The sequence below is a fragment of the Mchenga conophoros genome, linkage group LG23, assembly GCF_057382185.1.
Source record: "Mchenga conophoros isolate Kocher_MC1m ecotype Shallow Benthic linkage group LG23, M_conophoros_male_GT1.1, whole genome shotgun sequence".
NCBI lineage: Eukaryota > Metazoa > Chordata > Actinopteri > Cichliformes > Cichlidae > Mchenga > Mchenga conophoros.
The window spans coordinates 30437922-30452100 of NC_140547.1; the positions used below are offsets into that span (position 1 = coordinate 30437922).

Genomic DNA, 14179 nt, shown 5'->3' on the forward strand with positions numbered 1-14179 from the left:
TGATGTGTGCATGTGACTAGTGTCACAGTCACATACAGTACAGCAGGATGATACAAAATAGTCCTAAAGGTAGTATAGGTCCAGGTGACGATATACAGGTACATAGTGACTGATTGTTAAAATAGAGTCAGTTGGGCAATCAGGTGATTACTGCAGCAATAGCAACACTGGATTTACGTTGTCAAAGCCATACTTCAGCAGTGTAGTATCTCACTTTCATGAGGTAGAGCAAATGACGAGAGAAAACTCCAACACGATAGAAAGAGCAATCAAAAATTCTTTGTGCCTGTTTTTTCATTTACTTCAGAAAAGTCAATGTCAGTGGTTTCATGCAACTGTGTTAATTAACTGCTAAGAAATATTTCAGGTCACTTCATTCACATCATTTGCATTATTGCAATGAATAAAATACTATCTTGCTTTTCAGGTTAACTCGATGGCTTTTTCATTAAAATAACACAAATGACTCGATTAAACTTAAAAACACTCCTCTTTTAAGTAAATCCACCTACAGAGGAGTCTTTAAAACCAACAAAATTGAGATTTCAATTTTGAGTAAAAGATGAATCCTAAATTTCCTATTTTTTTGGCATCAGTGGTCATATAAATCTAAAGGTTATATTGCTGTAAATGTAATTACATGCTTGTATGAGTGTTAATCAAGCTCAGGGCTTAAACCATAGTGTTTATAGTAATAGTGTAACGTATTGTATTAAATAGAATTATTATGCCCAGTCACCACAGAATCTCGTGGTTTTCTCTTCAGACACATGCAGTTAAATGTGACTTGGATTCAGGGCATTCCCTTTTAATTGTTGAGTTTTAGCATCTGAATTAGTCCTCCTGTGTAAAACTACCCCACAGATGTTTCTGCAACCTTTTATTTTTACATCTATTTCAGTTTTTCAGTACGAGACCTGCAGCCATCGTGTGAATGTGAAAAAACCAAAAAGTACTTGTAGATTTTTATGGTGACATCAAACAGCAATGGAAAGCGAGGCTTAAAAATGAGGCTCGAACTCCAAAACACTGGAGGTATTTTGAAATGAAATCACTCCCCGTGTGGTGCCAGGGACATTAACATGGGTCTTTTCAAAAAGTTGGCACAAACAAACTTAGTTGGAGGACTTCTTGTTATCACAAAAAGCTCCAAATTACCGGCAACATTTTCGGATTTCACAGGAAATGACACCCCCACACATGGATCAACACTAACATGTATATGAAATGCTGCAGTTCATAAAAATCTAGTAGAAGCAAGCAGAGAAGTCAGAATCGCTAAAAGGCAAGTGGTTGAAATTGTCATATAAACCAAGCTACTAATTCTAAACATGGACCAATCTATGATCAGCACATTGTTATTAACTTTATTTAAAACTGACAGGGCTAATCAACAGCAAGCTTAAAATTATGCCAAAAGAACACATTTTGAATGACGGTTGTGTTGATGAAGGAGGTACTTGAGTCCATCTGACAGTACCTCAGAGATTCTACAGTACTTGTTAGAAACTTTCTGGTTGTTTGAGCACTTTTGATTGTTGTCCTGTTGCAGTCCGTGTCTCTGCAGAGAGATTGGTTTCATAACTGGCAGTGAAGATGGTCATAACTTCTTTGAACTAGTGTAGCGAGAATGGAGTAAATGCCGTGGTCTGCTTTACAATGAGTCATGCCACTGAGCTGGAGACTAATAAGATAACACTTGAAATAATACAACTCCAACTGAGTTTCCAAGATGTCAATAGTGCAAGTCTGAAGGTGCTGAGGGGTAATAAGTTGTAAAGACTAGCGAAGCGTGAGCAACAGTGTCAATAATAACATCAATGGAGAGCATCTACGGTGATAAATAGCATGGGGTGAACTTCAAATTAGGAAGGTGATGAGTGGCACAGATCAGAGTGTGTGCTGGGTGTCTGTTCTGAGGATGTGAGCTGAGGAGTGTGTGGGCTGGTTTGGAACCAAGAAGAAAATCTGGAGGGTATCGTCAGTTCACTTCTGACACAGCAGATTTTTTTTTTTTGATATTCGGGGTTATAGAGACAGTTTTCCAACCTCAATGTGGTGCTGAAGGTTAGCAGAGCGACCACGCACCCAGCAGTGCAGGGTTATTTTGAAGTTGGAGCTAGGCTAGTGGACAAACGCACGACAGAGAGTGTGTGGGTGTCTTTCTGTTATGAATCTGCGGCACACACTGGGCTGCATAGCTGCTTCAGGGAAAGTTGAAAGACTCAAGTAGTACTGTTGACTTCAAAAGTCCTCCCTTCCAGTTTCAGTCTTAAGTTCTTAACAGTGTGCTGAGATATCAATGGGACCCATATAGAGATAGAAGAGAATTGGTACACCTAATGGACCTCTAGTCTGTAGCATCAAGTCAAATGTGACTCCAGCTATACTGTTTAACCCCTTACGACCTTAAAAAGTCACTATTCAGGCAAAAGACAGAAAAAGTAAATACATGTTTATGCAGGGAAACTTAAATTGATTCATATTCTTTCTACCTGCATTTAATTTGGATTCTGTGTTCATTTTTTTTTTCTTTCTGGAAGTTTTTTTTTCCCTTCCTAATATTCATTGCTTGTCATAGTTGTGCAGCCAGCTCCAGTCCCATCCTGTCAGTCAGTGAACCAGAAATAGATTTGTGCCCCTGTCGGGCTCTCCAGTAACCTGCTGGCAAGAAACCCAGAAGAACAGTTTGGTATTGACGTTTAATACAAAACAACAGCTGCTGATAATCTTTTACCCAGAGACAAAAAGTCAGTGTTGAGTAAAGCTGATGATATGTCACAGTGACATTTTAACCGTTGAGGTGGCGCAGGAGGGGCGTCTGGTGAAGTCTGTTGTTTATTCAGGCTTAAGAAGTTTGAGTAGAGGCTCAGTGATAGATCTGGCTTGGAGTCGATAGACTTTTGAAAGTGTTTATATATACCTGATGACTCACGGCAGGAAATATAAAACAGAATGGAAGATTACAGTTAAGGCCATGGCAGCCTGGGGATGGAGCAAGAAAGAATTTCTACAGAAGTGTCAGTCACTAAAGAAAAATCTGTTTGAGATGCCAGTCAGCCGTGTTGTTCATGATGACTTCCTGTCCACTAACAACATGGAGTACTAAACCAATGGCGTAAAAAGAAGGTCAGAGTGTTTTATTTGCCCCTGTTGACGTCACACGAATCCCAAATGAAGTCTGAACACACTTCATTCCTACTAGTGTCCTATAATTGAAGCAGGTAGATAAAAACCTAAAGTTAGCAATTACTGGGACTGTTGTAATGCTATGCTAGTTCGTCCCCTCCCATACGTATAATGTGATAAGCAATGCAATGAAAAACTTGGTTTGACGCTATCTTAAATTTTTCCAGCTGGACACTGGCAGTCCAAGCAAAGACAACAAAAGCAACCTCGAACCCCACATACTGTGCATGTGCACACGTACTCTTAAGAAAAGAAAAAAAAGCTGATTATTTTTGTTTGAATTAAACAAAAAGTGGGGGGCTAAAGGACCTAAACGAAATAACCAGTTGAAAGACACTTTGAAATCTGTAAATGCAAAGAGATGCAAAAAAAAAAGAAGTCAGCATCAGGGGACTAGCTTACCTAGCGTCAGCTCAGAGGTACCATGTTAGCCTAGAAATTTGTCAGACATGTTAATGGTTCCACAGTGCTTAGCATCGACCATACAAAGCCTAAAATCTTAAGGGCACGACAAAATTATCAAAATAAAAAAGGCAAATTCACTGAAAAATCACCAGAAATAGCTTCTGAGTTCTAAAGCTATGACTTTGGTGACACCTTAAGTCATTAATAATATCTAATATAGCAAAACAAGAGGAACAAATGAAAGTATAACTATATTTTGCATATGTAAATTTAACTTTGTTTAGCTGAAGGATACTGCATTAGAGAAAGTGAAGTTAAAGGTAAAGTGAATTAATCAAAGAAGAATTATTGTTACTACATTTGCTGTCATTCAAGAATATACCAGGAGTCCTAGTCTAATTAGCTCTTCACCATGTTTTTCCATAATGTATTGTTCAGCGCAAGCACATTCATTTTTCTCCCTTTGTTTTCCTGTTTCAATAAAATTAAACATCATTACAGGGATTCGGAGCCTCTTGATTCTCCAATTTTTTTTGAAAGACAAGACAGTCTGTGCTATTGACATGTAGAGAGCACATAAATTTCAAATTCTGGAGCAGCAGACTGAGGTGGATGACATTTAATTAAGTGTGAGCTCACAGTACTCTTAACTCCAGAGCAAACAGAAATCTGCTTGTCTCGAGAAGCTAAAAGGCTTTGGCTGGAGCATACCTGACCGTGTAAAAATGAGAAAAAGGACATATATCTGTCTGGTCTTCGTTTCCCTACATTCTTACTCCACAGTCATGTAAACAAGCTCATTTCTACATCAGGTCAGGGAACAAGGCGTCTGATCCACATGTAAACAGCCAAATTGTCCATCAGCAGCTCCGTCAAAGTGCCTTTGACAAAGACTTCCACTTCTAAATTCACAGTAAGATCCCGGATGCCAACTCTAAAACAAAAAAAAAAATGTTTGCTGGAAAAAAATATATATACGTGTATAGATTTTGATAAGGGTGTAAACAAACTCTCCAGGCACAATTAGGTGGCTTGCTAAGACTGCAAGCCACCTAATTTATCACAGTGAAAAAGCAAAGATTGTAGCCTGCCTTCATGGCCTGCCATAGATGGCAATGTGCTTAATTAATGTCTGCAGAGGAAAGAACAAGTCGCCCCTGCTGCGCTTTGGTGTCACTTAGAAGCTTACAGATTACAAATACGTATCTGCATACGCACTCTGATATCACGCCAGCGCACCGTGAGCTTCACACAGCTGCTGGCTCTCGCAGCATAATCAGAGGTTTGTCAAGACCCAGTAGCATTGCTGTTTGCCTTGTGTGCCAAACAACGTTTTGAATTGAACTTCTGATGGTGTGTGCATATTTTTGGACAAACAAGCAGTATATGCACATGAGATAGTATGTTCACAGTGATGAAAAATGACTCCAAATGGCTCTATTTTTTTTAGCATTTGGAGAAAAACTATCCACACAATTTTTGCTTTTAACTGTGGCCACAATGTTAAATACTGCACAAGCAAAGATATCTCGAGATCCTTGTGCCAAACAGATTTGTGTCATAGAGGAAAATGTAACCCAACCAAGGAAAAGGGTAGGTTTACAAGATGGTAGAGACTTTGAAGCTGTATGGTTTGGAAATGTAGGCAGGAGGCTGCGCTGTAGGTAGCAGAGCTGAACATTTTCATTGGGAGTGACCAGCATGGACAAGATTAGAACGGAGTCAGAGGGACAGCTCAGATTAAGCAGTTTGGAGACAAAGGCTGAGATGGTTTGGACATGTGCAGAGGAGGGAAGATGAAGCTCCCAGCCAGGAGGAAAAGAGGAAGATCTCAGAGAAGTTTCATGGATATAGGGAAGGAGGACATGCAGAGGATTGGTGTGAAAGAGAAGGATGCTGAGGATAGAGTGAGATGGAGACAGATGATCTGCTGTGGTGACTCTTGAAGGCAGCAGCCAAAAGACAGCCCCCCCCCCCCCCCCCAAAAAAAATAAATAAATAAATAAATAAATAAAAATTAAAGAAGCCCTTATGAGCAAACACTTGGCAACAGTGGGAAGGAAAAACTCCCTTTTAGAAGGAAGAAACCTCCAGAAGAACCAGGGTCAGGGAGAGTCAGCCATCTGCTGCAACCAGTTGGGGCTACGGCAGATGTATGACTGCAATTTTTTATAATTTGAATCAACATATAGCATGCGAAATATTGCTTTCTCATCACACAGAGCCCCATCAATAATTATTAACGCCAACCTCAAGTAGTTCTAGAAGTTCTAGTAGTTTTATGTTTTTCATTGCACTTTTTTTGACCATTTGAATAACTAAAACGGTACAACTATGTTAAGGAGTTTATCAAATTGCAGAGAAGGCAAAGAGCATGCCGTATGCCAACTGCAGACGCTTTAACAGTTACAGTTGCCTCTCCAATATTTTTTTGATATAATTTCTTCTTCTTTTTTTTTTCTTTTTCTTCCAAACTGTACTGATACTTTGCTTCAGTAAATGGATTCGGGATTCGTTTTGATTTTGCCTCCTCACTGAAGAAACAGGAAACGTCGCACAGCAAGAGCCTTCGCAGAACTTGAGGAAACCTCCCCATCTGAGTACAAGTCAAATCTAGGTTTGCATGGAGCTAATGAGACATGAAATTGGCTTCACTGTGCAGGAACTTTTACATCCACCAATCAACCAAAGGGGGAACCCCCCTCTGGCCAGTTGCAATATTTGGGCTTATTAGGTACAGTATCATGCAGGGTTACTGTTTTACGTTCATGATCTCACTCACTGAAGAACTCTCCCGGAGCTTGGTAAAACGTCCAGCATGGCAATTTGAGGGTGATTTTGTGTTGATGTAGAGTGCCTTTTAAAATTGACAATTTAGTCGAGGAAATTCAGCGTTTACACAGTGAAAACATCCAGTAATGGGAATAATAAAAGTGTCCACTGATGCACTAGATGAGATATCTCAGACCTTTGAAGAAAGAAACAATGCAAAAAATAGAATTATTTAGTTAAATGAATACATTTCAATGACAGCAGGGATGACTGATTCATATGCAATGTTTTATTAAATGTCAATAGCTGTATAAGAACTGCATTAGTAAAACAACAAGCTGTTTCGGTCAACCCCTGATAGCTGCAGGTTCGTGTTTATTTAGAGAGTCGTGTCAGCCTCGAATTAAGTATTCTTTCAAAGGAGAAGTTCTGCTCCAAGAATTAATGTATGAGTCATCCGGGAAATGTTTATCATGTGGATATATCTACCATTAACACTAATAAAAAAGATTTTTAAAAAGCTCTAAAAAATTCAAATGATTTTTTTTATACTCAAAAGACAATATAGAGCTTTTCATTTAGAACCTTCATTTGACAGATTGTTTATGTCTCTGAGTCATGACAGACTAGCAGCGGCAAAATAAAAAGTGGAACCGCTTCATGAACTCCGGAAAATGAGAATCTTTAAGGTCAAGTGTTATTAATACTGGCCTGGTACAGGTCTATAATACCTTTCTTTGTTTGTGACTTAACCCCCCCCTTCTTTTTTCCCTCAATGTCTTGATAGAACTGGAGAAATACGCATTGAATGAAGCGCATATTAGGAGCAAGAGGACTCTGACAATGTGAATCAATGTAAAAGCCAAAGTTCCTTATTGATCTCCTTATTAAACTTGTCTTACTTCCAAGAGGCGCAGGGTAAAAGAAAGGGCTGTGTAGCAGGAAGAGATGCAACTCAGTGCCACGTTCGCTTTGCATTTTCTGTAATTGTCATCTGTTTTCTCATTCTTTCTTTTATTTTTGTTTATTTACTTTATTTTGTTCTCTCTCTCTCTCTCTCTTTTTTTTTTTTTTTTTGGTTGTTTGGTGTAGGCGCAAGCTACCGCTGAGAGTAAAATTGCATTTAGACATCCCTTGCTGAAATTTCAGAGCAGGGTTTTTATTCCCCAAAATGAAATGACAAAAGACAGACGCCTGTTTGATTTTACATGGGTAGCCCCCCCGTGGTTCGTATTTTTTCGGTGAATGTGTCCCTGTTGGTTTGTCAATAAGTGGTTTTTGGTTAGGCTTTAGTGTTTTAGAGGCTAAGATGAGGAGATTTGACACTGCTGATAGATATTTCTTTGAAATGTCTGTCCTCCTGGCATATGAACACATCAAAGGATACTAATTCGATTGACAGAGTGCACATAATGGCAAGAAGCCACCTGTAATGGCGCAGAAGGGGGAATAATATAGCTTTTTTCTAATAGCTACTCCCTAGTTATGGGTCATTTTGGATGTTTGAATTTGTGCAAGTCAAATTAGAATAGAAATGTGGGTCATTACAACAAAAGATATTAGAAAATGCTACTTTTTAGGTCTCATTATGTTGCAGCATTACTTTATTCTGACCCACTGCCTGTATTAACCGCACTTGGATAAAGCCAGATCAGCCAAATGCAGATGAAAGCTCTCATATATCATATTGCTTGAAGCACAAGCTGGTTGGATTTTCATCATACTGATGCATATTAGCATAAAGATAAAGCTGTGATGTCCTTCTGCTGCATTACTCAAAACAAAACTCGTGGAAGATTAGATGAACAAGCGTGCCTGAAACAGGGCTGTGAGTAAGTCAAATAGCCCGTGCCTATTTCCTTTTCTATCCGTCTCAAAATGAGTCAGACTTGCACCATATTGAAGATGTGCGAGCTCTGAAGTTATTGCAGTCCAAAAAAGTTGATCCTGTTCATCTGGACGTAGGGTTTTCAGTGGGAGAAATGTTTCCTCGCTCATCCAAGTGACTTCTTCAGTCTCAGCTGAATGCCAGTTTCCCCAACTTTAAGGTTGAGTGTGCAGCACCTTCAAGCTCTGGCGACTCATTTTTAAGCTGCAGATTTGCAGTGGTCTTGGTAGAATGGTGGTTATTAATGAAATGAACTCGCTGTATCTTTGTTTATAAATTTATAATAAAAAAAAATTATGAACTTTGTCTCCTTCAGTCTTGCATAAGCGAGTATAACACCTTTGTGTAGTGGAAAACTGACTGACTCAATCTTATTGTTGGTTTATCCCTGTCTTAATGCACCAGTGTCGATGTAAAGATGGCAGACTAAGTGGTCTCAGACTTTGTCCCTATCTTTAAAGCAAATGTTTCAGACGCAGGGAGATGACAAGTTGTATTCCATCATTAGTTGCAAGTGGTTGCTGACATATGTGAATGTGATTGCCACATATCCATTTACGCCGGCCTAAAGACTAGTCACTGAGAAGCTGGCATCCACCAGGTTGCTATAGAAGAGTATGTATTCCGTTTGGCAAATGGTTTCTGGATTTACCGAGTCATGAGCAATGATTTTGTTCACCAACAGGTTGCAAGGAAGATGACAACTTGGTTGCAAACACTAGCAAGTGGTAGCAAGAATGTGAAAGTGAAACCAGAGAGCTTTTGCTTTCACAGTAAAAGTTGCCCCTTCTGAAATATGTTGGATGTGGCAATACGGCACATTTTCTGCTTTACTGGAGAACGTTCCCCACTTCCAGTTTGTGTCACACCTTTTCAAGTTTGATAACAGCTTTGAGATTAAAATGCAAAGTGCGAATGACAGTGGCAATCTACTTGGGGCCAAAGAAATTGCACTGAAGTTTTTGGTGCAGCAAACTCTTTGCAACCAGTTTTGTCCAAGGCGCATCAGCCAGCAACCTCCTGCGGTTACTTGCAACCGTTTGGGTAATACATATTATTTACTTGGGACTATTTGTCAGATGGTCACTGATCTGGCTGTAGACCTGTGTAACTCTGGTGTTATAGGGTTCATCTTAGGCCTAGCCAAAGCCACATTTCCTGCTGTATGTGCAATATGGGGTTGAGGCTTACATGTGGTGTTTTTTGGGAGGAATGTCAGTCAGAAAAAGTATGCCATTAGGGAGGGGAAACCTAAAGAAATTGACTTGTTAGAAACAGCGTAAGATAATAAGGATTTTTAATAATAACGTAAAAGAAAATTTGGGTTCTAAATAAGGATAACAGAATGATTATGCTGAATAAAATTAATTTCAATCAGTGCCATTCTTTTAAAGTATTCTTTCAGGACCAAAGCAAATCGATCGATCTACATTGCTATTCCTGAACATACATAGTATGGCTTAGTTGGGAATAGATGAACTATCACAGATTGCTGAAACCAACAAATACTTTAGCGTCTATGTACCATATGTGTGCACTGATTTCTTTAAAAACGGAAGTGGATGCCATTCATCCTTGGTGAACAGATGGAGAAAGTCCTGTAAAAAGCCTGCTAAGTCACGTTGCTTATAATTATTCATGTCTCATCTCCATCCTCATCAGACATCTAGAGCACTGAAAACAAACACAAGCTGACAAATTGATCAGCTCTCCAACCATCCAGACCAAACACAGGCAAAATAGGAATAATTTGGCTTTCTCTAACCCCTTGTGAAGCCCCGTGGAGGCTGTTATATTTAATATTCCTGCTGCCTTTTCTCTTCAATTAAATTTAGCTTTATTAATCCCAAAGGAGGCAATTCATTCACACACCGAAAGGTCTATAAGGTGGAGTTCAATGCTGTTAGGCACACATTTTTTGAAGAATACCATTAAGCCTAAACTCTCTTACAGCAGTAATTCAGCTCTGCTTTATGTACAATTTATTGTGCGCCTGTTCACAATAATGGTATGTATGCTTTAAGTTCTTGTAATGACCAAGCTTTGAAATGCACAAACTGCGTATTTCACTTCCACGTTGTGCATTTCTGTGTCTCTGCAGGAAGCTACCGCTGAAGGAAGAAAATGGAAGAGAGGTTCTCAAGCCGGATACGATTGAAATCAAAGTGCACAGTGACAACAGCATCCACACAAAGCCCGACGACAGCAAAGCGTAAAAGGGTCGGTCCTCCCGCCGCCAAAAGAACATTCGGATCACAAGACCAAAACCCAGAGAAACTACAACACTGGAAAATAGTGGAGTAAAATACCATATCTGTTTATAGCAATGCCCCAGAGAAAGGCATGTGTAAATACAAAAAATAATAGAGAGAAAATAGAAAGGAAGAAAGTGTCAACCTTTTAGACACCCTGAGTGATTAATGTATCATGTTCTTACAAACATGGCATCAGTGGAAAGCTCTTGTTGATCAATGATTGTATATTATTTTCTGCCTTAAGTATTATTTCTCAGATTCTGGGTTTTTTTTTTTTTGTTTGTTTGTTTATTTGTCTGTTTTACACCCCACATGGGATTTTCATGCAGTTGAAAGGTGTTTCTAGCACTCTCCTCTTTGATGTCTCTCAAAAAAGACAATCACCAGCGGAGGCATAAGCTGGTACGCTGGTGTGCCCCAAATATCTCAATGCTAATGCTTTTTTTTTGTCTTTGTAAGAGCAATGCATGGGCTGACCTTCACTGCAGGATGTCACAGTGATTTAAGCCTGTTTCCATGCCTGAGTGTTACTCTACAACATCCTTTTTATGCCTGTGATAGCCAAGCTAGGTGCCTAGCTTACAAAGACAAATTCTCAGTTATTGTACTTTAAGCTAGCAGGCTTCGCTAGCATTTCTACCTGAAACAATATTAATTTTTTCCAGAAGACTTTAGGCCTAATATTTGGTTTGGTTTGATTTCAGAAGGGCTTTTGCGACTCTTTATAAGTACTCAACAGTATCCAAAAATCACAAGAAGGAAGAGTGTGTTGCAGTCTATGAAGTATACAGTACAAAAACCACACATGTGCATTGATGTCACTGTTAGCAAAGCCTTTTAAATTGACGCCGAATATTGTTGGCGCTCTTCAGGCGTCTCACTCTCTAACAATGTGCGCATAAGAATGTTTTATTCATCAGCTGCATACACCGTAATGTGTCGTATATTGTTGCCAGAGGTTAGCCGCACTGCAAGTCAATTTACACTTTGGTATACAATGAGTAATGAAAAAATTATGTTAATGTGTTGAAAGGCGTCCCCGTGAGTGCCCTGACCAGTAATCTTTGCTATCTGTAAAAGCAGAAGTAGCAGCAAGGTACCACTCAAGGCATGGGAACAAAAGAGAAAAGGTATGCTCGAGAGAAATAAATCAACATTTACGTCATGTCTGTTTTAAATGATAAACTTTGGTTTCTTTGATTATTCTTGCCTCAGATTGGCCTCTGATGCCGTTTTTCTTTCTTTGGTCTGGTCACTATTCTCTCTGATGTTGTCACGTGTTGTACATAGATGAAAAAAAAAGAGTATTTTACAAAGCTTTTATGTAAATATACCCTAAAGGATGTGTCCTTTTTTCCAAATGCAAAAGGCTTGGCTTTTTCTTTTCTTTTTTTTGTGAACACTCCTTGGATGAAAAGCTGTTGGCTGTTTTTTTTTTTCTTTTCTTCTTCTTTTTTTTTTCCTTCTCTTGTGTTTTGGTCCAAAGTTCAGTGATGGTGTAATATTGTTTTTTCCTAGTCATTTGCTTTCCCTTAAGAAAAACCCATGTCCTGAGGCTATTTCACAGCATTTCAATGGAGGCAGTAATTACGGCATTAGTGTGCCTTCTCTTTTTTTTTTCTTTTTTTTTTAAACCCCCCCCCCCCCCCTCCCCTCCCTTTTGTGGCCCAAAGTCGCTGTAGCAGTGTAGACCAACAAATGAACTTTTGATCACAGCTTAGCTGCTTTGTGCCACAGAATGTGTCATAAGATTGAATTGTATTGTGATGCTGTGGTTTCTGGGAAACGTAGTCATAGGGTTGTGGGTTCTAATCACCGACACTGGACAGGAACGGACGTGTGCAACTACCTAGTACAACTAGATGTCAGGTCGAGGCTGTTGAGTGGTCTGATGGCATCACATGAATCATTACATGACTGTGTGTGTGCGCATGTATGTGTGCATACATCCATGGGTAACTACACTCGTCTACATGAATCAGGTTGCATGTATGTCCGCTGAATGTATCTGCACGTACTGTAAGTTAATCCATTTGTATGTTTGCGAGGATGTGTTCCCATTTTTACTGTTTTTTTGTTTTTTTTCAATTTTCCACAATAAGAGTCTCCAGATTCCAAACCTTACACTACATTAAAGAGTTAAGTGCTATTCTGGCATTTATTATATTTATTTTTTAATGTTGTTACCTATTTATAATAAAGTGCGAGTACACTTTCCATCTCCATGGTGCACCATGTGGCAAGCGAAGGTGATGATGCGAAGGTGATGATGACCACATGCCAAGTGTGAATGTCAGAGTGCTCTAAGTGCATGGAGTGTTTCCTTTTTAAAACATTTTTTTAAACCGTGGTGTGAGTTGGCGAGAGCTCTCACGCCGAGTTCCGGGGTGTGCTCTGATAGTTAAAACCTGATTATGTAGCTCTCGACAGTGATTAATTCCCTAGGCTGCAGCACTCCTTCCATGTGTCTGCCAGCCCCCCTCCTGTCCTCCCCACCTGCCCCCCTCTCCACCACTGTTCCCTGCCTCTCAGACTCCACTGGTTTTTATCTCAGACTTACGTAGTGCTGGCTTTGTTTTCTCACAGCGAGCCCTTGTACCTGCATATCTCTAAAGGATGGTCCTGCCATGGAGTGGTTCCGCTGCCTGTTACGATCACTGTAAATATGGGAGCACAGTGCCTGGGGGCTATACGATTTGTACATGTTCTTTTGTATTTGAATATAAGTCTAACCCCCCACCCCCCCACCCCTGTCCTTCTTCTCCTCTGGTCCCTCCTCTCCTCCCCTCTCTCGTCCTCCTTTCCTCTCTGTCTCCTCCATCATCCATCAGCCCTTTTTTCTGTAAAAGGGGGGTTAAAAAAACAGGTGTGTTTGAGCTCAGTGTACAGTATGTGTCCTCTTTGTCCCCATGCTCCCCGTGTCCCTTGGACTGTCCCCGCTGAGTGTGCTTTGTGCAGGAGGTGGGAACTATTGATGTCTCTCTGTACGTACCTGTGGAACACTTGTGACTCCTATCATTGGCCGCTGTAAATAAACATGTCCTGGTAGAAGACAGCGAGACGTTGTCGTTCCTGATCTCACTTTTTTCTTTCTACCGACTTTCCATCTTATATGTGGGTGTGCAAAAAAGCTTTAAAAGCAAACATTTTTATTTATACAGTAGTTTATCCCTTTAGCCCACAAAGCCACAGGTAAGTTTAGCATAATGAAAAGGTCATGTTTCAAAACTAGCACCTCCAAGGCTTAAATGAAAAGTTGTAGGCCGGCCTTTGTGAAAATCATTTTAAACCAGTTTCAAATGTTATTATGATACGTTAGCATATACACTCACTGGTCACTGTATTAGGTACACCTGTTCAACTGCTTGTTAATACAAATATCTAATCAGCCAATCACATGGCAGCAGATCGGTGCATTTAGGCATGTAAACAAGGTACAGATAATCTGCTGAAGTTAAAACAAAGCATCAGAATGGGAAAGAAAGGTGATTTAAGTGACTTTAATCTTGACACAGTTGTTTTTGCCAGACAGCTGTGAGTGTTTCTGAGTGTCTCAAAAAATGCTGATCCACTGACACAACCATCTCTAGCGTTTACAAAGAAGGCTTTGATAATGAAATTACCCAGTAAGCAGCAGTTCTCTCCTGACAAAGATGTCTTGTTAATGTTC

The 14179-nt window shown here is 39.8% G+C and overlaps 1 protein-coding gene across 2 annotated transcripts in view; it reads left to right on the plus strand.

Moving 5' to 3' along the window:
- ncam2a (neural cell adhesion molecule 2a) overlaps positions 1 to 13560 on the plus strand; it is a 450560-nt gene extending 437000 nt beyond the window's left edge. For both annotated transcript variants that reach the window (XM_085263663.1, XM_085263664.1), the window contains exon 17: positions 10356 to 13560. In XM_085263663.1, coding sequence (XP_085119789.1) covers positions 10356 to 10470 — 115 coding nt within the window. In that variant the 3' untranslated portion in view covers positions 10471 to 13560. The remainder of the gene's footprint in view (positions 1 to 10355) is intronic.
- Positions 13561 to 14179: the final 619 nt, after the last annotated feature.